Source organism: Apiotrichum porosum (genome assembly GCF_003942205.1).
Source record: "Apiotrichum porosum strain DSM 27194 chromosome Unknown scaffold_8, whole genome shotgun sequence".
Classification (NCBI taxonomy): Eukaryota; Fungi; Basidiomycota; class Tremellomycetes; order Trichosporonales; family Trichosporonaceae; genus Apiotrichum; species Apiotrichum porosum.
Genome location: NW_021167115.1, coordinates 156,987 through 183,693, shown reverse-complemented (window position 1 = coordinate 183,693; position 26,707 = coordinate 156,987). Strand labels below are relative to the sequence as shown.

The window sequence follows — 26,707 nt, the reverse complement described above, 5'->3', positions numbered from 1 at the left end:
CCATGTGTCCGCTGCGTATCTGTTGCGAGACTGCGCAACACCAGTGTACCCAGTGTGTGTCAACAACAACGATACGAAGTGTGGTGGACTCCTCCCTGCATGGCTGCGGACTGGCTAGGTTCACACAACATGCATGTCATGTGCCAAGACCCCCGCAGTGCGCTGTGGGCCGGGAATCCACCAGGGGTGGTGTGGGCCATGGGCCAGGAATAGGAACTCGTGGACACTGGTGTCTTGTTCGAGTCGGTCAACGGGACGGCTGCGAGGTGAGAGCGACTGGGCGGACGCCTCCCGCAGTTGTGTCTGATCCACCGGTTCCGTTGGGTCTCCTCCTTTTTTTTCTCTTTTTCCTGCAATGGTCCTGAAGGCCGGTCAGGCGACTGGCTGCTGCAGCTGACTGGCCGCTTGGGGGCTGGGTGACTGCGCGAGAGGAGCGACGGCGGCGGCGGCGGCGGCGGCGAGAGCACAGGCGTGGATTTCTGGGAACCCCCAGGGCAGAGAGGCATTCGTTCCATGGGTGTAATGTGCCCCGCAGCCGAAGCGAACAGCATGCAGCAGCAGCAGCAACGAGATGGGATGGCCCACAGCTACGCAGGTCTCGACTCCAACAGGGACGCGGCAGAGACAGAAGATGCATATGCAGCACTGCATAAATGCCCAGCCCAGCAAGGTCTTGGGTCTGCTGCGGACACGCGAGGCGAGCAGAGGACACAGAGGACACAGAAAACAGACACGCACAGAGTTTGCCCCGGGGGCCAGGAGGAAGGAGGATTGCCCATCCGTTTGCTCTTGGCTCTTGGCCGTTGATTGTCACCCTCTCTCGTCTTCTTCTCATTCTCATTCACCACATCGCACACTTGGCACAGCATACTTATTAAAGGCCACCCCTCGACCCCACAAACCATGGCCCAGGCATCAGCAGGCTTTGTGCCACCGTCAAACAGACGCACCTATCCACCCCAACCACCAGCACCAGCACCACCACCACAACATCCCCAGCCGCACCAGCAACAACCGTCCGGCAACATGATGGCCCACTTTGCCTTTCCGGCACCCCCACACCACCTCTCTCCCTCCTCCCCACTGCACCCCTCCTTCGCCCCGCAGGCCTCAATGACCCCGCCACCAGCAGCAGCAGCAGCAGCAGTGTCCCGCAACGACCTCTTCAACACATCTTGGTCACCAGAGCTGCCCCCACCCCGCCCACTGGCTCAACAGGCGCGGGCGTCGTCACCCCGCCGAACCCCAGCTCCGCTCTCTGTTGCGTCACTCCCGCCCGCCTTTGCAGAGTCGCGAGCTGCAGCCTATGCAGCGGCAACGTCATCGTCGTACCGCTACCGTCGGCCAACGACGCCGCCGCCGTTCATGTCGCCCCCAACATCGCCGTCCGGGCCGACGCGAACCGGTGGAGCTGGCCCAACGGCCGCCATCGGCATCCCTGGAGCTTCCGGCTCAAGCGCCGTCCTCGACAACGGCCCTATGGCCGACAACTCGGCACCACCGCCTGGTGGGTCCAAGACGAGCTCGTTCTTCGAGTCTGCAGCGGCCGATACGCCGCCCCCAGCGCCGCGCCTGGGCAGCACACTCGGTGCGCCTTCGCCGCTCAGCCTGTCACGAGCCAGCAGTCTCCGAGCCCGCGCCCTTCCGTCATTGCCGTCCCCGCCTCCTCCTCTGGCCGCCGACGACGACGACATTGACAGATTGGGTGACGCTGCTCCGTCTGGTCTGAGCCCCTTGCACCAGTCGCCATCGCTGCCGCCGACAAACACCAGCAACTGGGTCCCACCACGCCCGCCGGCCGCCGACCACATCCAGCTCCGTCTATTCCCCGAACAGACGTATCTGTTGGGGGAAGGGCGCTATGCCCGCGTCTACCTGTCTGCATACAAGCGCGAGGGAATGGGGCCCGAGTGGACGTTGGCAGCTGCGAAGCGGTTGGCGCCAGACCGCGAAAGCCAAACAATGGGCCTGCGCGAGGCCTTCTTCCTCAACCGACTCGGAGCGATGCCAGCGCGCGCCAGCTCCCCCCTCCGGTCCACGGGCAGGAAGGCACGTAACGGTCGCGTCTACGTCGTCAAGCTCATTGCCGTCAAGGAGGCCTCTGAGACGCCGTCACTGTCCCTATCGGCGTACGCGCATACCCGCAGTGCGAGCGACCAGATTGTCGACGGCCCCCCGACGTCTCCGACCTTGGTGAGGCAGCGGCCGCGCAGCAGCACAATCTACGCTTCCAACAGGCAAGAGTCCGGGTCGCACCCAAACCTCCCGCAACTGGCCTACGGCGACTCTCCCAATGGCGGCATCCCATCCCCAGGCGCCAGTGCAAGCCGGCTGGTCCTCGTCCTCGAGCACGCGCCCCTTGGAACCCTCGACAGGTTACTCAGGACGTCGCCGGCGCTCGTGGGGGACCAGCTTTGGGGCAGGTGGGCGCGCGAGGCTGCCGAGGCCCTCGAATGGGTGCATTCGCGCGGCGTCGTGCATGCCGACGTCAAGCCCAGCAATCTCCTTGTAAGTTGTATATTGCTCTCGAGTCGAATCGACGCTGACACACACCTCCTTATCTTTTGCGCTATCTACAAATCCGCGGCCTCCTATCTCTCTCCTCCCTTATCCTCCCTATCCTCCTTTCCCCCTCTTTCAGCTCACTGCCGACCTCCACCTGCGGTTATCCGACTTTGGATCCTCGCTGCTCGTGCACCCGGCGCACCCGCCAACGGATGGCGTGGGACTGGGTACGCTGCCGTTCTCGCCTCCCGAGTTGGTCGACCCAACGAAACCGTTTTCGTTCCCTGTGGATGTCTTCTCCCTGGGCGCCACGCTCTATCAGTGCATCACAGGTCGTGAGCCGTACCGCGGATCTCGGCCTGTGGAGATGATTCTGCACGTCCGCAACGGTGGCCTGTGGGCTTGGGAGGAGAACGAACGTCTCGGCCGGATCGGGACTGCCGACAACACCCCAGCGACCTCTGCGCTGGCCAGCCCTTACCCCTCGGCATGGCACGATGACGCCGTCAACCAGCTCGTCCCGAGCGTGTACCCAGACCAGTCGCTGCGCCGCGCCGGCTCGCTCCGTGTGCCCATGCGCCCATCTCGTGGCGGCGGCTCCAACATGCATGGCCCGCTGTCGACCTCGTTTGAGCGGCCCCGCCTCAACCGCGTCGGCTCGGCAGAGAGCATCAAGGCGAGCGACGACGTTGTGGCCGGTGACAATTCGAGCGAGTCTCCATCAGCCATCAAGCTGTGGCACAACTGGGTCAAGGGCGGCGGGGGCGCGCACCGCAAGCACGGGTCCAAGCTGGGCCCGATCGAGCGCCTGCTACGCTCCGACGACGAGCCGCCTTCCCCGCCCATGTCGCCCAGCTCTGCAGGCCATGGCAGTGCCACTGGCGCAGTCAGCCGCTCGTCGTCGCTCCGCAGCGTCATGTCTCGTGCGCCAAGTCTCAGGTCCCCCACATACCGTAACCCGACCAGTCCCACGGGTTACCTCGTCTCGCCCGCAGGTTCACCGACCGTCCCGTGCCCGCTCTCCGTCAGCCCCACCGCTGCGACGACCGTCGAGCCGTCGCCGGCGTATTCGGACGGCGCGCCAGCCATGTTCTTCCTCGGCGGGGACTGCCAGCGCGTGCCCGACGACGTGCGGGATGTCATTCGTGCCATGCTCGACCCCGTCCCCGAGATGCGGCCCACTGCAAGCGATGTGGTTGGCGCATGGGACCAGCTGTGCGTAGGCGTGGACGAGGACGAGGACGCCGAGGGCGAGGATTGAGCGTGATCGCGACGTCTCGTCGTCTGGGATACCAAAACGTGTCCACGCCAAGACCAAGCTAAATCCCAAAACCTAAATTCAAATACGAGATCCAAATACAAGCCCCCAGCCCAACCCCCGCCCGAGACACGACGACCGCCCAATTCATGTCTCATTCTGACACGCGCGCGTCCAACAACCTCCCGCACCTTCCCACACCTTCCTACACCTTCTCAATTCTACTCGGCCTCCCTCCATCGCCATTTGCCTGTCCGCGACACGACCCGCCACAGAAACGTCAAAGCACAGCCCTTGCTAGCCCTTTTTAACGCCAGCCCCCTGCCCCCACCGCGCATCCATCTCCGCCAAACTCTCCCTCCCTCCCTGTCTGTCTGTCTGTCTGTCTGTCTGTCTGTCTGTCTGTTTGTCTGTCCTTGTCCTTCTGACATGTTGTATCACTACCTGCCTACACACCCCATGCCCCTCTGGTTGTATTGTGCCCCGGAAATATACATACATTATGCTATCTGTCATGGTTGCCATGCTGAACGTGCCGTTGCGAGGGGGTGTGCCTCTGTGTGTGTGTGTGTGATGTTGTGCTGTAATATGGGTGCTAATGTGGCTGGTTTGTTGACATTGCGCGCGCGCACATGTGGTCAAATGAACGCGCGCCGTTATGTGATCATGTGATATGTGGTGTGGTGCCGCCGTTTATATGGGTGAAAGTGAAGCGTGGATGCGGCGTGATGGTGCCTCGACGCGCACGTCGTCAACGGTGCGGCACGGCTGTGGGACCTGGGGGGGGACCTGGGGGATGATGGCTGTTGGGGTACGGGGGTGTGTCCGATGGGTATGGTGGAGGTGGCCGAACGGACGCCGCACGAGCGGCGCGAGCGGATGTGCCATGTGCCATGTGCAAGGCCTCTCTCAGAAACCAAAGATGTCGTCCATTGCGTCCTTCTTCTTCTTCTTCTTCTTGTCCTTGTCCTTGTCCTTGAGACTTTTGCCAGTCTTGGGTTTGTCCTTGGGTCCGCCCATGCCGGCAGCGTCCACAGCCGAGTCTACATTTTTACCCTTGGCCTTGAGCTTGGGCGTGGGCGAGGGCACGTCGGCAGCGCCAGTGCTACCGAGCGCGCCAGCGTCGCGTTTGCCAGCTTTGCCGCTTGCCTCGGCAACAGCCGGTCCAGACGCGATCGCGCGTGATGAAACGGTGGCGGCGGTCGTCGTCGTTGTCGTCTTGCCGTTTTTACTCTTCTTGCTCGCCATCGCCATCGACATGGCCATGGAGCTTGAGCTCGAGCTGGCGTTCGCGCTCGCGCTCGCGCTCGACGCCTCGGCGGCCTTGGGGCGCTCCCACTCGGCGGCTGGGTCCCGATCGACGACGCTCATGCGAGCCTTTTTGCGCTGCGGTCCCGGCCCGGGACCGTCCGCCGCATCGGTGTCGCTGGCACGGCCCGCCGCCACGGACACGGACGACGAGGTCGCCAGCCCTGAGATGGGCTTGTCCGTGCTGAGGACAGCCTGGCGGCCAGCCTCAAGCGCGAGTGAAGGGTGAGGCGACGAGGGGGAGCTGGAGCGCGACTCTGAAGCAAGCGGCGCGCGTTTCGCGATGGAGGTGTCCGTGGCCACGGATCCCGGTCGGGAGCGAGGAAGCAGTTTTTGTTGTTGCTGTTGTGGTGGTGGGGGGCCCGACTTGGCCACCGGTGCTCCTCCAGATACAGTTGCTGGCTTGCGTTCGATACGCTCGCCGACTTCCACTGCCGCGAGCCCGTTGTCGAGATGGACAGTGGCATCGGCGGTACCTGCGGTGTGCGAGGGGCGAGAGCTCGAGGCGTTGGTTGCAGCCTTGCCGGTCAGTAATGCCGCTTGGTCGAGGCCGTATGACGCCGCGAGGTGGAGGACGACAGCCAAGAGGCGTGCGTAGGACGCGAGCAGAAGGGACTGGAGGGGCACAAAGTGGTGCAGCTGGAGCATGCGGTTTGTGGACGCGGTGGCTGCGATGATGGCCTGGACGAGCTGTGGTGGGGGTTAGGGCGAGACCCGTTTCATCCATCACGTCACAACAACAGCGATGCAGCTTGCGAGCGCGCGCGCGGGCGGGGGTCCACCTACCTTGTGGAGGAGCGCTGGGAGTGGTGATGAGCCGGCGTCTGAGGGGCTCAGGTGTGGGTGCGGCTGTTGGTGCGGGAGCGAGTGCGGCGAGTGCGGCTGGGGCTGGTGGTGGTGCAAGGTGCCGAGGGCGGTCCAAGCAGCCAGTGTTGGTTTGCACAGGCGGAGGACATGTGCGGTGTGACGGAGAAAGAGCTGTGCGCGGTGCTGGTGTCTGGAGCGTGTGTAGAGGGCATCGAGGATGGCAGTCTCTGTGTGCAGATGAAAGTGAGTGGAGCTGTGCACGTGAGGGATGTGAGAGGCAGACATGGGGAGGGGAGGGGGGATGTAGGAATGGGGAACGGATGGATTGGGAGGAGTCGAACGAAGAAAAACATTGGGAGCTGCGGGACGAGACAGATGATCATCCATCCATCCTTTTTCATTTTCCGCCCCACCCAGGGCGGCGGCGGCGGCGCGTCCTCGCATTTCGTCAGTCTTCCTTTTCGTCGTCCTTGTTATCTCATTCTCTCCCTCCCTCTCACTCACATCCATCTCCCATCGCCTCATCGTCGCTATCCATCTCCCCCTCCTCCCCCTCCCCCCTCTGGTCTTGTTCACACATCTTGTCTCCCCCCGTTACTCCCTCATACACAGTATATACCCGCCGTCCCCATCCACCAGCTGCCACCCGCCGTTACTCACCGTGTCCTCGCCACCCCTCTCGTCGCCCTTCCATTCTTCCCTTACGCGTCGAGGCGTCCCTTTTGCAAAGCGGTCCTTCCTCCCCCCTCCGCCCCACACGCCACGCACCCACCCCGCAGACACTTTGCAGCAACATCGCTTCATTGTTCTGCCTGCCCCCCCCCCCTGTGCATCGCACTCCCCCCCCCCTCCCTCAGCAGCATAGCAACCCTGGTGCGCGCACGCGCCCCGCAAGCACGCTGTACGGATGGACTCTAACGGTGAGTTTTTGGGCCTACACATACAGTACACACACGCGCTGGCCACACGGCATGCACGCGCGCGCGCGCGCGCGTGCTCGCATGCCGCCGCCGCCGACGCCGCCGTGTCTCGTTTGCAGCGAGCGAGCGCTGCAACCAAACATCCTGCATCTGGCTTCCCCTCCCCCTCTCTGTGTCGCATCTCCCGCCAGAACCCGCACTGACCCACGCGCGCCTGCTTCTTTCGACCCCCGCCGTTTTTACGTGCATCCATTTCTCTTCGTCGACCATCCTCATCTCATCTCGTCGTGTGCATCCATCCTCCATCCATCCCACCCACACGCACCTTTTCCGCCTCTCACTCCCACCCTCATCACCCGCCTCCGCCTCGCCCCCTCCAGGCCGGCATCGCACATCCATCCCGGGGTCGTCGACGTTCCGGCGCCTTCCGACCCTCACGCGCTCACCCTTTCGTCGCGCCGACAAGAGCGCATCCTCGTCGCCAGACCCGTCTGTCGAAACGGTCACACGCACATCGACGTTTCCCAGCCTCGCGCGGGTTGTCGTAGACGACTCTTCCTTGTCCTCGGCCCTCTTTGGAACCCCCATCCCCGCCATTGCAGAGGACCCAGGCTCACCCCAGCTCTCCTCCACGTCGTCTTCGGGTCTTCGCACAACCGGCACATCCCCCGCCGTCGCGTCTCAGACAGACCTCGGCGCGCCCCAGTCCATTCCTGCGCGTGCATCCAGTCCATCTGGCCTGTACCCGATCCCCTCACCGGTGCCCTACAAGCCCACGCCGCCGCAGCCGATTCCACACCTCCCGGCTAGTGCTGTCGCGCCTACCGCTCCCGGTTTTGGTCTCGAGCCCATCACATACCCCGCGCGTCTCGCCCAGACCACCCGCCCCGACGGGCCAGTTGCATCCACGTCTCCCTCAAGTGTGGTTGGAAGCGCGTCGACAGGAACTTCCCCCGTCGGCGCAAGCATCCCTTCCCCGTTACCCCCACCGTCCCAGGCGCCCGCCGTCCCCGTTCGCAGCGCCCACCGGTACCGCGACTTTACACTCGGATCCAGCCCCGCCGCGCTGGCTTCCGCAATGAACCTCGCAACATCCAACCTGCCCATGCCATCCCCAGCTCCGTTTGGCGGGGCGGTGGCGGCAGCGGCAGCAGCAACGCCAACCACCCCGGTAGTACGCCAGCCATTGGCGGCGCATCAGCAACCCCAGCAGCCGGGGCCGTGTCCGGCGCGACTCCGGCCATTGGTGGTCCCGTCGACCCGGCGCTGCTCGCAAGCAACAACACTGGCGGCTCGGCCCCAGCGCCGCCTCCCGTGCCGGCCGGGACGCGTCGATCCAGCCAGTCTGGCGGCCGCAAGTCGAGTGTCTCCAACGCACGCCGCGACAAGGGCGACGCAGAAGACAGCACGGACGAAACTGGCAAGCGTCGTCCCACAAACGACAGCTCTGGGGGCGGCGCAAGTACAAGCGGCACCCGAGTGCGCCGCCCTCCCAAAGCCCGAGAGCGCGGCGACGCGACAGGCAACGCGGACGCCGACGCCGACGCCGTTCTCACACCGTTGCTGCCCTCTGCAAAGGTTCCCCGAGCGCCGGCAAGTGCCATGTACTTTTCGCCCGTCGCAGCGCACGGACGCCCGCCAGCACAGGCTCTGCGCGCACACACTGGAACGCTCGTCGGCGACCGCATATGGTTCCTCGGTGGCGTGGATGCGCGGAGCTGCTGGCGCGGCGTGGCCAGCTTTGACTCGGAGTCGTTGCAATGGTCGACGGTCGAGACCCACGGCGAGGCCCTGCCGCCACTTCGTGCCCACACGACGACCCTTGTCGGCGAGCAACTGTACATCTTTGGCGGCGGCGACGGCCCTACATACTCCAACGACGTGTGGGTCTTTGACACTGTCACGCACCGCTTCTCGCGACCAACAATCGCTACCCCGCCCAAGTCGCTGCCTCCACCACGTCGCGCACACACGACGGTCCTGTATCGCAACTTTCTGGTCGTCTTTGGCGGCGGTAACGGCCAAGCAGCGTTGAACGATGTCTGGGCTCTGGACGTGTCTGACCCTGCGCGCCTGACATGGCACGAATGGAGGACGCACGGCGACGTGCCTCAGAAAAAGGGCTACCACACGGCCAACCTCGTCGGCGACAAGATGGTGGTGTTTGGCGGAAGCGACGGGCACGCAAGCTTTGCAGACGTGCATGTGTTGGATCTGAGTGAGTGCAGTGTGCAGTGTGCGCGCGAGTGAGAGGAGAGCAAATGTCACGCGAGGCGGCGGCGTGTGCATTGGTGTTTCATTGCGGGAGGGAGGAAGGCTTTACCCCCCAAATGCCCTGGGCTGACTCGTTTGCTGCAGAAACCCTGACATGGACACTGGTCAACACGGAGATCAAGCACAACCGCCTGTCGCACACGGCAACCCAGGTGGGCTCGTATCTGTTTGTGATCGGCGGCCACAACGGCCAGACATACGCGCAAGACGTCTTGCTCTTCAACCTGACGACGTTGGCGTGGGAGTCCAAGGCCCCGCACGGTGTGCCCCCGCCAGGACGAGGATACCACGTTGCGGTCCTGCACGATGCGCGCATCTTCATTTCAGGCGGCTACAACGGCGTCAATGTGTTTGACGACCTGTGGGCACTGGACCTCGGTGCGGGGGCGTATCTCCCTCAGGTAGTGAGTAGGGAGGGGGTTTGGGCAGGCTGCCTGCCATGTTTCCACACAGTTTACTGACATTCACCCACCTACAGACATCGTTTACAGTAGACGAGACTGCGGACCACCTGCGTGCTGCTCCCCAGGTGCCGGCCAAAAACGGTAACCGGATCTAGACGGACATTTTTGTTTGTGACAGAGGAGGGGGGAGGTCGACGCCGACGACGACGCAGGGGGGAGGGGAGGACCTGTGGACCACGGGTGGTTGTGAAGGGGGTCGCGCTGTCGCTGATCGCTGGACGGCCTGCGAATAGTCTTATAGTATGCACGGTTGTCCCTTGCGCCGAGGCGACGATGGGTGACGGGATGGGTGGCCGGTGGGCAGTGGGTGTGCCGCGGCGGCGGCCATGAGTGAAGGCTTTGGGTGGGATCCTGGGAGATGACCGAGAGGGCGAGAGCCGTCGTTGTCGTCGTGGTCGGCGTCCTACGCGTCCTGCAGGGCACACCGACAACAGCCCTCGTCGTCCGGCCGGCCGGCGGCGGCCGCAGCAGTGGCCCGAACCTGCCTCTGCCGTCGTCGATAACAGACGAGCCCCCGGAAAAACGAGCACGCTTAAACTCTGCCTTGTCCGTCCGTCTCTGCGCGGGCCGCCGGCCGTCGTTTCCTCCACCCCGCACAAGGAAAGTGGCCAGTGGAGGGCCATGTCGTTGTTTGTTTGTCAGAAAGTGGAGTTGTTCTTGCTTGTGTGATCGCCTGGTGTTCTGGGCCAGCGCTGATCGCATATACAAGAGGCATATCCACATCAACCCCATCATCATCGCCCATCATCATCGCCCATCATCCATCACATCCGGCACAGTGAGTCCAGTGACACGGAAAGTGGCGCCAAGGAAGAAGCCATTTTCATTATCGTCGTCGGTCGTCGTCGCTTGGGTCTCTCTTTTCCCCCACACGTCTACCTACGCCACAGCCCATCTCGCTTGCTTCACAGCCCAGACGTATCTCTCAACCCAACTCCCATCACCACCACCACCATCCTCTTCCTCCTCTTCTCTCTTCCCCTCCACACCCCCGTTGTCCGGCCTCTGGCGCAGCCCACAGCTGCGACGACCGACCCATTTTGCCCAAGCGACCCTTTCCCACCTCCACCTCCACCCGCGGACGAGCCCACGTCCCCTGTGCCTCTGTCAGCACCCACACCGAGGTCACAGCTCCTCCCTTCCTTTGCTCTCCCAAGCGACCAAGCGAGGCCGACCGAAGTTTACCGCGACGCTTGCGTTCCAAGAGAGGAGAGGGTGGCTCGACACACACGCACACACCCACGGCACGCACGACCCAAATTGCTGGTGGCAACGACACGCCTCACTCCCTCTCACTCCCTCACGCTCCACACCACGCTCGGAGTAACAAAATCCGACAGCCGCCTCCTTCCCCCGTTGGTGCTCTTGCGAGCACGACACTACACGCACAGTCCGTCGAACGCAGGCTCCCATTCGGAAGCCGTCGTCCTCGCTGGCAGACACATTCTGCTGCTGCTGCTGCTGCTCGCTCGGCTGTACGCCGACCTTGGCCTGTATTCGGCCCCTTTTGGCTCTCGCTCTGGGTCTTGTCGGCCGGTCGCTTCTGCCTCTCTTCGGTGACCGAACACCGTTCACCGTCCGTCCACCTCTGGGGCCGTCTTTGCTCGTCAATCACAGCTCGTGCATTTCCACCACATCTCCACACATCTCTCCCATCACATCCAGCGAAACAGACGCGTCCTGGGGGCTGTCTCGTGCCAGCAGTCACACCAACCATCGCCATCACGCCGCCCACGCCGCCCAACAGGCTTCCCACTCTTTCGGCTTACTCCGTCGTGCCAGCGCGCTCTACCCTGCGGTGGCACCACCCCCGCACCACATCACACCACCACCACCACCACCGCCGCCGCCGCCGCAGCAGCTTCTGGACATGGACTTTGGCCTCAGTGTCGGTCTTGGGCCCATGGGCGATCTGCGCTCGTTATCGCCCGCGGCATCGTCGTCCATGAGCATCACTCCGCCGGCGCCCGCGACGGCCGCAACCCCGCCAGCAGAAGTGGGCACTCGCCCGCACTGGCCGCCCCAGGCAGCTTCTTCTGCAGTTGCCGCCGCCGGCACCCACCCGCTGTCAGCACCTTCATCGCCATCACCCTCGCCGTCGGCAGCGTCGTCGTCGTCGGCAGCAACGACCCCACAGCATCCCCGTGCCCACTCCCACTCCCACCCCCACTCCCACCCCCATTCCCACTCGCATTGCGCACGTAAGCGCGCAGAACAGGACGGCGAGACGGGTCCTGTGCCCGGTCCCAAGCGCCGAGCCAGTCCACCAAGCACCAGTGCCGCTGCAATGGAGTACACCAGCCCCCACCGGCGCGATGCCGAGCGTCAGCGCGAGCGCGAGCACGAACGCAAGAGGAGGTTGCCGGGAACCACCCACAGCGTGAGTCCTGGCACCACCTCGAGGATCCCCCGGCCCCTCTCCCGCGGCCACGGCCACGGCCCACACGCAAGCATGTCGAGCATGTTCTCCTCGAGCGTGTCCGTCTCCGCTGCACCAGAAGTAGCCCAGTCCCCGTCGTCTGGCGCTGCTTCGCCGTCCTCGTCGTCCAGCTCGCCGGCGGCCACGCCGACCGCAGAGATTCCCGCCGCTGCCGCCGCCCACCACCACCGCCGCCGCCAGACATTTTCCGCTCCACACCAATCGCCCCCAGTGTCCCCTACGACAGCCATGTACAACATGGCCCACCCGCTCACCGGTGCGATCAACGAACTGGGCGGGTTTGGCACGAGCGAGATGTATTCCCGCCCCATGTCGAGGGGCCTCGCAGACGAGCATATCGAGGAATGGGGCATGCTCACTGACATGGGCCCCCTGTCGCGGTCGGACCTCTACTCGGTGCGCAGACGGGCCCCCGACGCCGACGACGACGGCGGCGAGGGGTGGACAAGGTATCGGCGTACCAGTGGGACGAGCACTGCCGAGAGGACATCCCCCATGCATGCAACGGGCAGTGCATTGTCCACCAGCAGCACCGGCGACGGCCACAGCTACCACCGGCCGACTTTGGAGCCGACTGCTCAAAGCATCCATCGCGGTGTGACGTCACCGCGCTTCCCGCAACCGGCGCACCCATCGTCCACCCATCACATTACGCCGTTTGTGTCGTCGCTCTACTCGAACACTTCCACAACCAGTTCCACAAGCGATCCGTCACAGATATACGCTGCATCGCCGCCAAGGGCTCCTGCTCCTTCTGCTGCTTCTGCTCCTTCTGCTCCTGCTGTGGCACAGCCCACGCCCATCGACGTCGACACCGACAGCTCGTCCTCTGCCTCGGCTTTCCGTGCGGCAGTGCGCGCTCGCCACGCATCTGTAGCGGCTGCCCCTGCAGCGCCTCCTCATCCACCTTGGTACAACTTGGTGTCTGACAACGTCGAGGCATTCTGGAGCGTCCCAGGACGCAGTGATCCACCGGTTCCGGTCTCCTCCTCCTCATCCTCCTTCTCCTTCTCCTCGCACTCTCGCGCGTCCTCGACGGCTTCGCCAGTTGCCACCGTGTCCGCCGCCGCCCCCGACGTCGTCACAAGCGCGCAGCGCTACCCCCGCCCGCCGCGCGGACGCCCTGCTCTGCCGGCCCTCCCGCTCCCCTACACGGGCTCGGGTACATCTGCGCCGCCGTTCAGAGGCAGCGAGCTCAGTCTGCAACAGGTGCGACACGAGCACCAGATGCGTACCGTTGCACGCCACTCGAGTTCGTCTCCGGCCGCGGCCGGAGTGACGAGCAGCACGTCGTCGACGGCCACGACAAGCGCACCTGTACGCCCCCCAGCCCTCCCCCGTTTCGACTTTGAGTCCCCCCAGATCGCACCATCGCGCCCCGCTCCCCCTCCCCCGCCACATGAACGTCACCCGCAAGGAGGGCCCAACGACGACTCGCCAAGCCGCGAGCGCCGCTCGCGAGCCGCCCGACACGGCCCGGCTTGGCGCGAGACTGGCGGCGCACCTTCCTCTATGGTCGAAGCCGAGGCAGCTGCTGTATTCGGCGGCTTTGTCTCCGCCTCGGCGCTGGTGGGCGACCCGATACCATCGCAACCTGGTCGGCCCCACCGCGTCCTCCGTGCAGGAATGGGCGATGGCGGCGTGCGCTTATGGCCCAACGACCTCTTCCCTATTGACACGAGCGACAACTTCGACCCGACGCAGGCCAGCGACCCCCTGGGCGGACGTCGCACGTCGATAGATAGGGAGATGGAGATGCGCGCCACCCAGCAGCGCATGTCGAGGAGCCACGCGGACGCGCCAGACTCATCCATGTGGCGGACCATGATCGACCGGCACGAACGGGAACTCGCGGGCGAGCGCGCACCAAGCATGGTGCCACCTGGCCGCTCTGCTGGTCTGTCGAGCTCGCTTGCTTCCCGCCGTCAACGTCACCACGATGCCGCCCTCGGCCGCGACGACTCTCCCTTGGACTCGTCGCCGCCGCCGCTGCCCAACGTCGCGGGTCCCGGTGTAGCCCGCGCCCACGCTCATGCGCACGCCCACGAGTCGGCGGGACCTGTACCCTCGACCGCGACGCCGGAAGAGCGCGCCGCGCGCTGGCGCCGTGTCTCGACGGCGTTCGAGCAGGCCCTCACCCGTTTCGAGCAAGGCGGCGGAGCCGGATCGCACGACGAGGCGGTCCTCTCGGCGTTCCTCGCGCGCGCCGCCAGCGCTGCTGCTGGTGAGGGCCGGGCCGTGGCTGCCGGCCAGAGCACGCGTGACGCCCTCATGGACACGGCGCGCAGCAGCTCGCGCCTGTACGGCCTGTACCACCACCCCGTCGCCGACACGGCCGCTGCTGGAGGGGACCCCGGCAGCGACAGCGCCGCCAGCGGGTCGTTTGCACACCAGCACCCGGACCTGGAGCCGCGTCACGCCCACGCTGCTCACGCTCTCGCTGCTAACGCCATCCACCACAACCACTATCCGCACGCCCCCCACCACGCGCGTGCAGCCCTCGCACAGGCATACGCCCAGTCCCAAGCGCAGACTGCGCAGTATGCCAACTCGCACTACGGCCAGACGCACCCTTCGCGGCGTGTCCCGTCGCTGTGCGCGCTGACCATCACGCCCGACATGGACAAGACGGAGCGCGCGCGTGTGGTGCGACACATTGCGCGCGTGGTGGCGCGTATGGCTGCGCCGCAGCGTCGGACGCTCGCGGCGAGTACCCTCGAGCGCGTGCTTTGGGGCGAGATGGAGACTGGGGATGGTGGCAGTGATGGTGGTGAGGAAGGGATGGAGAGGGACGAGTGCTGTGCCGTGTGCCAGGACGAGGTGGGTTACAGCTATAATACAAGCGTCGTGTACGTGGCAGCTGACAATATACAGTACGAGGCAGAGGACAAGGTCGCAGTGACCGCCTGCAAGCACATGTACCACGCAAGCTGTCTCGAGGTGAGCCGTGCTGCTGTGTCCTCGTAACCATCGTGCTAACGGCCACCGCAGTCCTGGTTCGCCACTCCCTCGGCGTCCACCTGTCCCATGTGTCGTCGTGACCTCGCCACCCTCGCGTTCATTACCAAAGTCGCGCCAGAGGGTGGCGGCGTGGCGAGGACGCTGTGGATGGAAGCGCCCGCTGACGTGCCCGTTTCCCGCAGCATGTTCTGAGGCGGGTATGGAGGGTGCAGGTCATCTATCGACTGGCTGTCTAGTTGGCATGGGACACTGGTGAGCTTCGGCAATCATAGACCGTCAGCTGACAAGCAGAATGTCCCGCGTCTTCTCCTCAAGCACACCGTTCTCATGCCGTGCTCCTTGCTCAAGTCATCCACCCCGTCTCCACTCTGGCACCTTGGGCCCACCCCCTACCTCCTACCTCCTCCTCCTCCTTCATACCCTCGCATACCACAGGCCCACCCCCCACCGTAATCTTCACAACAGTGACCATCCGCCAGTCTCACAAGTCATCGCATGTCCCAACCTGCCCAACGTTCCAATTACATCAGCTTCATGACAGAGCGTTACGATCTACCGACCATCCATCCAGCTTCCAATCAGTTCTGTGTGTCTGAACAATGTTGATGTGTCCTGTGCCTTCCCTTTGAGATGTATTGAACCTGTAACTCCCTGCCACCGCCTGCGCACTTTGCACATGGTGGCTTTCACTTAATCTCACTTTTTAACCTTTTTTTATTCTTGCCCTGCAGATCCAGCATGCTCGCCCGCTTGCCTCTTTGGATCTCTGGACACACGCCCCCCAATGTTCTTACCCTCCACCTCTAGGGAAGTGGTGTTTGTTTTTGCGTCCACCAGTGTCCCGAGCGTATGCCAGAAAAAGCACACCTCCATCACAAATAAGGCATATCGGATCACCCTTCTATTCGATGCTAGAAGACACTGCCCCTTTGATCTCCTTGAATGCGTTGCTATGCCCTGTCTCCCGCCTCCCCAGGACAGGCCAGGAAAGGACAGGACACGACCACTGACACTCACCCACTGACCGCCATGTCCGCCTGGGTCGAGCGACCCTCCCCACTCTGTTCGTTTCCCGGGTTCACTCCCTCCACGGCGGCGCAGCGCCACGCAGTCACTACTGCACGCCCCTAAGCAAGCAAGCCCTTTTTGCATAGACTCGCCCACGACGATGGCGACGGCAACGGCAACGACGACGACGGCGACTACGGCCAGAACCGAAAAAGGCGCCAGCCATGGCACCACCAACCAACGCCACCCAGTCCGGCGCGCCCGAGCTAACATTCGTACACTGCCAAGCCATTCGCCACATCCCCGGGCACTTCACCAAGCCGACATGTCAGGTTCAGGTATTGGTGCTGGTGCGGGGTTGCCAGGTGAAAGTGTGAAAGAAAGGCGAAGAAAAAAACAAGGTTACTCGCGTCTCGGCGCGCACGCCGCCGCTAGTAGCTAGTGACAAACCCCACAAACCCTCGCCCGCCGCAGTATTTTGACAATGCCAACATGTTCTTTCCTCATCGCCCATGCCCTTCATGTGTGGCTGGCCCCTGCGCTAGACTCACAACGACGACGACGGCGACGGCGACGACCACCACCACCACCACGGCCACTTTGGCTTTTGGCTTCTTCGCTTTCTGGTCCTGGTTCTGGCGCTGGTCGCTCGCTCGCTCGCTCGCTCCCGGCTCGCTCGGACGACGGGGAAGACGGTGGGGACATAGGACGATGGGACGACATTGGAAAAGCACACACAGTGCCCTGTGATCCTGTGTGAGGGTGTTGTGGCTGGGGCGAGCACGCTAGCGCGGGGTCCGCCTGATCGTCGTGCTGGTGGAATTGGTGGACTGAAATGACGAGAAAAACCCCCCACAGGCTGGGACGCCGAGACTGCGACGGACACGGCGGCGGACGCAACGGACGCAACGGACGCAACGGACGCAACGGACGCGAATGTATGCCGGTCGTAGAGTTCAATGAGGCGTACAGGTCCCCCGTCGCGCCGTCGCGGTGCCGCGGCGTCAACAGACGGCATTACAGTCCACCGACCCGCCCGCCGCTCGCCGCCCGTCCGTCGTCCCGTCCGACTGGACGGGGATGTCCTGCATCGACGCCGAGTCTAGCAATTGTAGGTAAAGGTCGGCCGTATCCAGGCCGTACTCGCCGTAGAGTTGAGTTCCTGGGGTGCAGGTGTTTGTTTGTTTGTTTGCTTGCTTGCTTGCTCGCTTGCTTGTTAGTCGCGTCTCGGACCGGCGGCGAGGGTATAGAGTCTCTCCTGAGAGCGGCGGCCGGCGGCCGACGGCGCGAGTATGGCCCCGAGCGGCGTCCGCACTCTCTCCTGCGCACCTTGCGCAGTAGAACCCGGTCCCAACGGACTCGGCACCGCGCGTCCGGTACAACGCACGGCATATCGTACCATCTATGCATGCCCATCCCTCGTCAGCGGCGGCGGCGGCGGCGGCGCTGTGAATGAGGCGTGTGGCCGGAGATGAGCCCGGCGCCTCATCCACTCTATCTACCCTTGGCCACCATCTGACCTGAGACTCATGACATTCAGCACAGACCTCTGCTTGACCATGTTCAACAGCAACGGTGACGCTGCTGCTGTTGGCGTCGCTGCCGCATTCCGAGGCGACATTATCGGAAGAGACCGATGGGGACGACGCGCTGCCCCGGAATCAAGCCAGGCCGCAGGCCAGGATGGTCGACGCCGCCACCCCCAGGAATGTGATGCGGGGGGGGGAGCCTGCCAAACCTGGATGCGAGGACCGTGCGCGCAATGGCCGTAGTCCATACGCGGTCCTGGGAATCCTGGGTTTGTCTCGTGTGGGACCGTGTCTACGCAATGAGATTGAAGGGTGGCAGCGACCCCAGAAGCATCGACTACGGCTGGCAGCAAGGTCCTCGGCGACCATGTCAGGAGAGAAGAAGAGGCTCGTCTTTGAAGGTGTTGGTTTGAGGGAACCAGTGGGCAGGGAACCGGGAGCAGGGAGCAGGTTGTTCGGTACGCATTAGGGGTTGGCGCAGACGGCGCATCGTCAGACGCATGGTGTCCTGGCCAGTGGGAGAGATGGCGACCGTCAGCTTGTCAGTAAAGTGAGTGAGCGAGTGTGGCAGTAGGCGTGTGCCACAGCGAGGTCAAAGCGGTGAGTTCAACGTGCGCCCTTGGGACAGGTGGGTCAAGCCGCCAAAGTCCACCACTACCCAAGGTTTTCTAAGCCAAGTGGAGAGTGTACTGTAGGAGCGTCTGTGAACGGGGAAGAGAGGTGAGGAGGACCAGACGCTGTTGACACCGCTGGCACCCACTCCACTGGTGGGGTACACTCTCTCCAATGATCAATGAACTTTGCGGAACATCCCCCTATGTCGCGCGATCTCACGCATTGTCGGACCAGATCCGTCAGAGATCCCGCGCCATCTTTGTTGGAGCTAATGGGGAGGGCCGGTGACTAACCCGTTCATTTCGCGGCTGATAACAGACAGGTGACTACTGAAAGACAGCGGGAGTGAAGGAGGATGGGTGCCCTGCGCTCCAACGGTGTCAATTGACCGTGTGGTGTGGGTCCACATGGGTACACTCTCTAGTAGCTAGTACTCTCTGCTCTCTGGCGGCTATGCACGTGGATATCCACAGTCCCAAATGATGCAAACTACGGTTCTGCTGACGCTCAGATCTATTCGTAGAGCAGCGAATGCCCTCTGTGCCGACTAGCGGATGAAAGTGGAGTGGGGTGGCGCTGGCTCGATCTCTCACGTCATTCCAGTCGACGTCTGCCAGATCTCATCTCGACGACCCGCGCGTCTTCGTCCAGCCAAAGGTCACGAGGAGTGCGGGTGATGGGCAGTGGTGATACAGTCTCCTGCAGCGGTCCATATTGTTCCAGGCCATCCCAGATCCCCAGAACCCCTCTCATCTTGCATATCACCCCCACACTCGTCCGCGATCGAAATTCCCCGGGGTACACATGGCCATCACACAAGTCGGTCATGTCATGAGCGACGGGTGCGCAGTGGGGGGGGGGGGGGGGGGCCTTGCAGTCGTACTAGCGGCTCTGGGATCTTTGATGAGATCTCGGGCCCATGCCATGGGCCAAGCGGCGCCCCCAGATCTGTTGGTGGATATGGGATGATATTCCTACTGGCACGGGCTGCCGTAAGTCGCCACCAGTCGTAACTGGTTCAGGCCTGTCAATTGCATTACACTCCCTACGGACCAGACCAAACCCTTGTGCTCAATGCATTGGAGATCTGGTTTCACTCTGACACGGGCTGGCAAGGAACGGTTATGCCAAGTCGGTTGGGTTTGTAATCAGTATAGCAATACTTCACGTCTCTGTAAGTACTGTACGCCTCGAGAGCAGCATAGGAACTCGCAGGACACATGGTGAAGGGGTTCGAGGTGCGGCTCCAATGTTTCGAGGGGAGGGTGTATCGAAATGCAAGCGAACAGGCGTTGAGGCACAGCTGTGCCTATGAAAGATTCAGAGGACCTGTTCAGTTGGCCATCCTTCACACGGGCCATTGTAGCACGCTCTCCCGCTTGCTGCTGCGGCGATGGAGCCGAGACGATGCACGACATCACTCGCCACCAAACACAGCCGGCTGCTGACAAGTTAAAAGCGTGGCCGTCGGCCTGGCACCTGTCCACAGCAAGACAACGCCAAGTGGAGGTTCCAGCAGGTCACCACATGCTGCCACGGTGTCGGGACGTACGTATCATACGTACTAGCCTGCATGTCCCCTCTCTGCCTGCCTGCTGCTAGAGTTTCGAGTCCCAGATTCCAGTGTCGAGAGCCCTGATATGCGCGCGGAAAGCCAGCTAAAAGGTGCGGGAATGGGGCCAACGTACTCCACTCGCCAACACGCACGCACGCAGTGTCCTGCAGGTTTGTCGAGTGGGAATTTACGTACACGCGCACGCCAGTATAACCTGCTAACTCGAGATCTTGGCTGCAAGGGGGGGGTCTAAGCAAGGGCTGGAAAAAAAACAACGGGGAGAGGGGGCGATTGATGCAAAGAGCAACCTTTGCTGGACATTCAGAGGCGCTGCCATGGAGAAATGTGTACGGGAAGAGTGATGCGGACAGGACACACGGTACATGGCGGGACAGTACGAGGATCTGGGTATGTGTCCTGAGAGAGCGAGCACAAATGCAGGGCCATGGAGAGAGACTTCGGAGCCTCGTTCGGAGGAGTATGTACTTGAACTTTCATGCATGTTGGCCACTGCCGTCATGTGTCCAGGATGGGTTTACGTCCCTCCCAACATCTTGGATCCTAGGGACCAACCGTCCGTGTTTGTCGGACTGAACTGGACTGCAACAAAAAACATGCACAAAATCAAGTTGCATGTTGCCGTACGCTGCCGTCTTTCCGACGGCGGATCCAGAAAACGTTGGGTCACGTCCTTATGGCCTTATGGCCTCGTCGTAACAACCTATGAACCCCGGTTTTTGTCCTAAACCCTGGGTGACGGCAGAGCAAGTGCACAAGGAATGGTCAATGCCACATGTGCACGAGTAAGGAAGCTAGGCTAGGAAGGAGGACGTTGCGGACAGTTGGGTGGCCAGTGGAAAGGCGTAAAATGGCCGAGTGGCGGCCGCGGAACGGGCGTCCGGGAAAACAAGAGGCAAAGGGACTCGGTTTTCTGAAGCGTATGTACAGAGGAGCGAGAGCGAAGAAATGGTGAGGAAGAGATGACAAAGACTACGCTGCCCGAACATGTCGGCAGTCGGGAGGTGCCACGTACATGCCGCAAAGGATCTGGCGAGAGATAGCAAGATACGGGGGTGCGACGCTCCCGCGGGGCGATGCGCCACCCGTGTTCTCCGAGGTGACAAGCATGCTGCGTTGGTGTCGGCAGCTTCAGTCACCCTTGAACAACCAGCACAAGGGAAGTGCCAGGCAACGGGAACCGCATACCTACCACTTGCTCGGCATATGCGATACCATGCAACGCTCTAACCCTCGTTACCACCACACGCGTTTTCCCTCATTGTCTTTCGGCACAGGTGTCTCAATGGTTGCCATGAGAAGTGCGGGTCGGAAAACGCCACCGCAGCAGCAGCCGTTCCGATTAGGGCCAGCCAAAGGCTAAGGTGTGGAGGGATGGGTGTGTCCTTTGTCCTGCCGTGCACCCATGCGGCCAGATACAGTATCTCCTGACCTCCTCCTTGGTCCTGCGTGTGGCCATCCGCAGAATGTTACGTTACTCTTGTTCATCAACGCACACCGGTACACCGGTGTTCAGTACCTGTTTCTGTATGCAGTTGCGCGTGACCTCGACACCGGTGTGCCACAGGCCACAGGGTCAGGCGGAGCGGGTTGCCATTGTCTGGTGACTGGCTGAGGTCAACAGGTGACTCTCAAGCAACCTCGACTCACTGAAACCGAGACCCCAAGAAGCTCACCGCTGCACCATACGGTTTGCATACGACTGGAACGTCAGTGAACAAGCGTTCGGCTCAACTCAAGCTCGCTTGCACTCCCCTGAAGGAGCTTGAGTCTTGTGTGCAGAGGATAGGGGGGGGGGGGGGGGGGGCACCAAAGTGTATTATGGGAACGAGGTAGTCGACGAGCTGCAGCAGGTGGCACCTGCCACACAAGCCAAAGTGCAATCCACTCCACACCACGACCCGTAACAGTCGTTCAATAAATGTGCGGGTGTGTGTGATTCTCGGGCTCGGGTTGAGACAGACGTTCTTCGGTCTCCGACGAGTGCTCCACAACGCGGCTGCCAAGAGCACGAGACAGCGCGCATCCAAACCAGCCAAATATCCAGCAAGTGACACCCTAATGCAACGCCAAGTGGGCTCCATACTGCCACTCCACCTTGGCACCACACATATGTAATCCCCGTCCCGCGGCTCGACAAAAGCTATCCCCGTGGCACGCCACACCAAACCCGGCATGCTCTCGGCATACAGAGATGGAGGGCGTGCTTGGAGTGACATTCCTGCCTGCTCAGGTCTTGCTTTTTCCGGCGACGGACACTCCGAGTGAACTGAGTTGGAAACCAAGTTGCTCCGATACAAGGGAGAGTGGTTGGACCGCTCCGAAATTTCCGTGTGTACCGAGCCCTCGCCGAGAGGTGCCGTTGTGACATCCAGCGTCTGGCTAGTGCAATGCACCTGCAGCTGGACACCACCTTGCATTTGGCCACTTTTGCTTGGCTTTAGAGGGGGTTGACAACGTGATGTGGAGCACTCTCAGGCCTGCGTCTCGATACCCTGGTGGTGATGACCGATGTCTCGCTTGTCTCGCACGGGATGACCGCCACAAACAAAAGGCCATTGTGACGAAGCCACACTGCGGTGGAACCCCCCCCCCCCCCCAGTCTGGGCCTCCAAGCCAAGCTCTGGCATGTGGCACGAGAACACCCTTACTGCCTGCCGCTGAGCACCGCCGCGGTCGGACGTGTGCAACCAAGGCAATGCCCATAGTTTACCCCGTCTCGGACATGATGCCCCTACCTCGCGTTCTCCATGACATGTGTGCGCGGGTACCATGGCGCTGGGCGTCCCAGATCCGCGCCGCGGGTTTGAAGGCTCGCTAAAGCCTATCTATCCAGTGACTTGCCCAGCCTACCCGCAAGTCGCCGAGCACCACTGCGGCATCCACCGGCCTTTGCTTGGGATGCACATTCCTTATGCCATTAGCATTCGCCGGTACCGCTGTCTCGTTGCTTTTGTAGTATCTTACTGACCGACGCTGGTGGTGGGGCGCCTCTAAACAGCTGAGGAATATGAATATGATTGAAGGACCCTCATCTTGGAAATCAGAGTGTCCCGCGGGAAACGAGCAGCACGGCGCCATCTACGGGCCGGGGGGGGGGGGGGTTACCCCGAACGGCGACATTCCAGATCGTGTCGCCGAGGACAGACTGGCCGTGCACAGGATACCGGAAGACTGGACCCGCACGAGTCGGAGGGTTCTGGAGGGTGTTGCCGCGCATATGCCGGGTTAACCTGGACCAAATGAAACGCAAAAACTCATGCATTAACGTATTCAAGGACACCAGGTGCTAGAGTGCTTTTCTTTACCCGTCTCGAAGCAGCATCTGGCCTGACGCGCACAGGTATGGTATGCAGGACAGAGTGGGTTGCAATTGTCCAGGCAGCAAAAAAAGCCCGTGGCGCCACCCCGCAGGAAACTAGGAAACAAGAATAATCAGGGGACGATCCCCCACAGAACCCGGGACATGATATCAGGAGTCATGCACAGAGACAGTGGCGGTGCGGGGTAAGGGAGCTTGGCACAGGCTGGGTGTTGATGAACATGTGCAGGGAGGCTCATCGTGTCACCTGTGGCCGGGCTGTGGAGGCGTTGAGCGCGTGTCTGTCGCGGACGCGGGGCAGACGTTGGGGTGGCACCGCAGCATAGCTGGTGGACCGCAAATGAAGGGCAGCCAAAGGGGTGTCATTGTGGGGTGCATCTTCCTACACTGCAGACCGCGTCTGGACATGCGCAGCGGGCACACAAAAGGTAGCTGTTCAAACAAGCAAGCAGGGGAGAGGGAGCGGTGCACACTCTCGTCGAGACTAGGTCGCGACAGTGCCACACGCAGTTTTGCATCTCCACCCACCCATAGCCAGCGATTACCTGTGGCACCCGCGCATAGCCGCGATCGACGTCGCGAGCCGCTGTTTTCCCGTCCCAAGCAGACAATGCCAAGCGCGCAAATCTGGATGGACACGTCGCCAGAGCAGCCACCGGCGCGTACCACGTACACTTCTCCGCGTCTTACCCCGGAGCGCCGCTGGCGCCGCCACACCCACCGGCCAGAGGCCCTCTACCTGCCGGGAGAGATGCCGAGGGCCATTGTAGCACCCCTCTAACACCCATCATTGCATGGCCTGCACGTCGCTCTCTGTGCTGGAATAACTGGTGTTTAAAAATTCAAGGGACGGCCAACCGCATTGGGGGATTCTGCGCGCGGCGGTGGGTGGTGGTGTTAGGGGTTGACGCCACAGTGTGACTCGTTATTGCTATTCATTGAGATCGCTGGATTCCGCCCCCCCCCCATAAAATGCAAACCCCGCAGTCGCGCCGCCTCGTCGTCATCGACCAGCAGCCACAGAACACGTCGATGGATATGGCCAAAACGAGCCTCAAGAGGGCAAGAGGGCCCGTGCAGATCAGCTGAACAGGCATATGAGGCAGGTTGTGCTTCCGGGCGTCGGATGCAATGTGACAGCTTCGTTTGTGGCTCAACACATAGTGCCAAGACGGGACCGAGCTGCTGCCACAACAGGCAGAAGACGCCGGGGCAGTCATATCATGGTCCCTAACCCCCCCTGCACTTGTAACCCAGATTGCTCACGACACAATGCAAATGCCAGCCTACTGTGGCATTCAAAACGAACCCATCTGGCGGCACCGGTGGCCGGTGGCCAGTGGCCACCACCACCACCACCACCACCACCGCAAAAGGTACCCGGAGCCGCACTGCTTGCCGCTGTGCGGGGCGTCGTTTTGTGAGGAACGATCTTGGAACGTGTGGTGCCTTCCCCCAAGCCGCACCTACTACCGCACCACTGGTGCAGCCCTTGATGCGATTGCGATAGGTTCCATAACGTTGGTGTTTGGCCTTAATGAACTGCCTGGGCTTGTTCGTTTCCAAAGAGGTCGGAGCGTGTGCGTTTCACGACACGACTCGGTCCTCGTCCACTCGTTTGTGCCTCCATCTCCATGTCCCTTCCCCCACTCTCTGGATTAATCCCCCCACTCTGCTCCCACTCTGCACCGAACCAACCGCTTGTCGTGACACTACTTTGCGCTTGCTTCACAGGGCATGGCCCATCAAGTGGTCCTGATGCGGGAAGAGGACCAAAGGTGCGTGCGGTGGGTTGGATGCGGAGGTGCCTGACATGCCCGGTTTGGCGGCGGACATGTGTGCGGATGCAATACCACCACTGATTGAGAGGCATGTATCACCTGTTGGTTCAATGGGCACCACACGTCTCCACGCAGACATTGTGTCACTGCTGCAAGCGGGACAGACCAATTTGTGCTGGTTAAACGGGCCATTTACGCGCATTTATGCGCTGCGGACGTCGACGGGACTGGCAAGTGGACGCTGCTGGACCTACACAAGAGACTGTTTCGAGTGCCTGTAACGGCGGCCGCTGCATAGTCTGGTGCGCCATGCACACGGTACAGAGTGGTACACGGAATCTGCGGTGGCATGCGGCGGAGCACACGGGTAGGCGGCTCGCTGTGCGGTGCACACTGTGCCACTTTGCTCCACTACTGATTGCAGGACCATGGTACCGTCGTGGCATGTGGCAGAGACCCAACCATGGCCAGGATGTGTCCGACGGCCGGACTCGGTGGCACCGATGGCGGTGGGTGACAACCCCATGTGCCATTCCAAACGATGCATGCGAGGGACAAGCGTATGTACATACAGTGTCCAGCCAGAGGCAAGCGAGGGACGAAAAAGAACATCAGAGGCAACAATCGCGGCAGCGTTACTGGGTTACAGGCACTCTGTCGCGAGCATAATCTTGGACTGGAATGAAGCCTGTTCCTCGCCCTCGTTTGGTTCCTCGACAATAACGAACATGCAAGCTGTGGTTTTCATCTCCGCTGCCGTCACCTCGGATCCTGTGGTGATGGTTGGCTGCGCAGTTACTCGGCCATCATCATCCAGTCGGTCACATTGCCACCGGACATCCACACCATCCCCAGTTTGTGTCCCTTGGTTGCTGCATAAACCTTGTCGCATCTGGAACCCGACGGGTTCTGGCTAGATCCGAACCGGTGCGGCAGTCGCGTCTAGACCGACCTTTTTTTTTGCGTTTCGCTCACCGCAGCAGAGGCAGGTGCACTGCATCACGCGAGTGCTAAAAAAACAAAAAAAATAAAAAAGAGGTGATCACAGGCAAGGGAAAGAGACCGACTAGTTGCTAGTCACAGGAACCCGCGGGTCGGCTTTCTCTCTTCGGTGTGCTGTATGCCAAGCTCTACTGCACGCATAGCCTCGCAGTGGGTGCCGCTGTGGGTGGGCGGACTGGGACAGCTGTACCAGCACAGGATCCACTTTCTTTACCCGTCGGTAGCCACCTATTGCCCTAGGCATGTATGGTATGACGATGAGTGTGTGAGCCACGCACGTCGATGGTTCCCCGTTCATAGCCTGCGGTGAGGCCCGCCAGACGTGGGCCATGGGATCGACAGTGGCGATGGGACCGAGATGCGCTCTGTTGCTCCGCTCCTACCAACGGCATGTGCTGCCTTGCAAAATTGGTACTACTACTGCGAAGCTACTGCAACTACTACGAGAGCTGGGTCCCCATGTACACCCAACTCCTTTGTTGCTTATGCTCTGAGACTCCCGTGTTTCGGCCAAACGCTGACAGATCTGGATCTGTGGGATGAGAGAGAGCACCCGGGACCGTGAGGTGTCGGAGTGGGAGTGCCCATGCAGGGAGCGAGAGGGGAGGGGGGGGGGGGAGGAGAATCTATTCAAGCCCAAGTTCCGCGGGTCGACCATTGGGCGGAGCCAGCAAGGATATAGCAAAGGGCCTCGTTGCATGCGGTCGTGTAGAGTGAGTAGTGTCTCTGGAGCGGGTGCGCGTCATGCTGCTGCTGCGACGACGACGACCAAATGATGCGAGAAACGCCACCACTGCGTCCCGCGTCTCGATGGTGGCTATACCAAGATTGATCAAGAGGACAGAGCCGTTCCCTTTCTTTCCCTTTGGCTCGATGGCTCGATGGCCTCTCCGCCGTCCCGCAAACGGGTGGCGCAAATGCTGGGATGAGGTTTGTCCTG

General features: G+C 61.9%; 4 protein-coding genes across 4 annotated transcripts; 3 read left to right on the top strand and 1 right to left on the bottom strand.

Moving 5' to 3' along the window:
- Window positions 1-903: 903 nt before the first annotated feature.
- On the top strand, window positions 904-3,766 carry EHS24_008854 (uncharacterized protein; the record flags this gene model as incomplete). Its single annotated transcript, XM_028624156.1, has 2 exons — window positions 904-2,508; window positions 2,642-3,766. The coding sequence occupies 2 exons, from the start codon at window positions 904-906 to the stop codon at window positions 3,764-3,766; spliced, it is 2,730 nt and encodes a 909-aa protein (XP_028475228.1).
- A 906-nt stretch (window positions 3,767-4,672) lies between these two features.
- Window positions 4,673-5,719, bottom strand: EHS24_008853 (uncharacterized protein; the record flags this gene model as incomplete). Its single annotated transcript, XM_028624155.1, has 1 exon — window positions 4,673-5,719. One exon carries the CDS (start codon window positions 5,717-5,719, stop codon window positions 4,673-4,675), a length of 1,047 nt encoding a protein of 348 aa, XP_028475227.1.
- A 1,066-nt stretch (window positions 5,720-6,785) lies between these two features.
- Window positions 6,786-9,631, top strand: EHS24_008852 (uncharacterized protein; the record flags this gene model as incomplete). The annotated part of the gene is made up of 5 exons (XM_028624154.1): window positions 6,786-6,798; window positions 7,179-7,920; window positions 7,974-9,016; window positions 9,157-9,476; window positions 9,551-9,631. 5 exons carry the CDS (start codon window positions 6,786-6,788, stop codon window positions 9,629-9,631), a joined length of 2,199 nt encoding a protein of 732 aa, XP_028475226.1.
- A 1,775-nt stretch (window positions 9,632-11,406) lies between these two features.
- Window positions 11,407-15,129, top strand: EHS24_008851 (uncharacterized protein; the record flags this gene model as incomplete). Its single annotated transcript, XM_028624153.1, has 3 exons — window positions 11,407-14,796; window positions 14,851-14,916; window positions 14,968-15,129. 3 exons carry the CDS (start codon window positions 11,407-11,409, stop codon window positions 15,127-15,129), a joined length of 3,618 nt encoding a protein of 1,205 aa, XP_028475225.1.
- Between the last annotated feature and the right edge of the window lie 11,578 nt (window positions 15,130-26,707).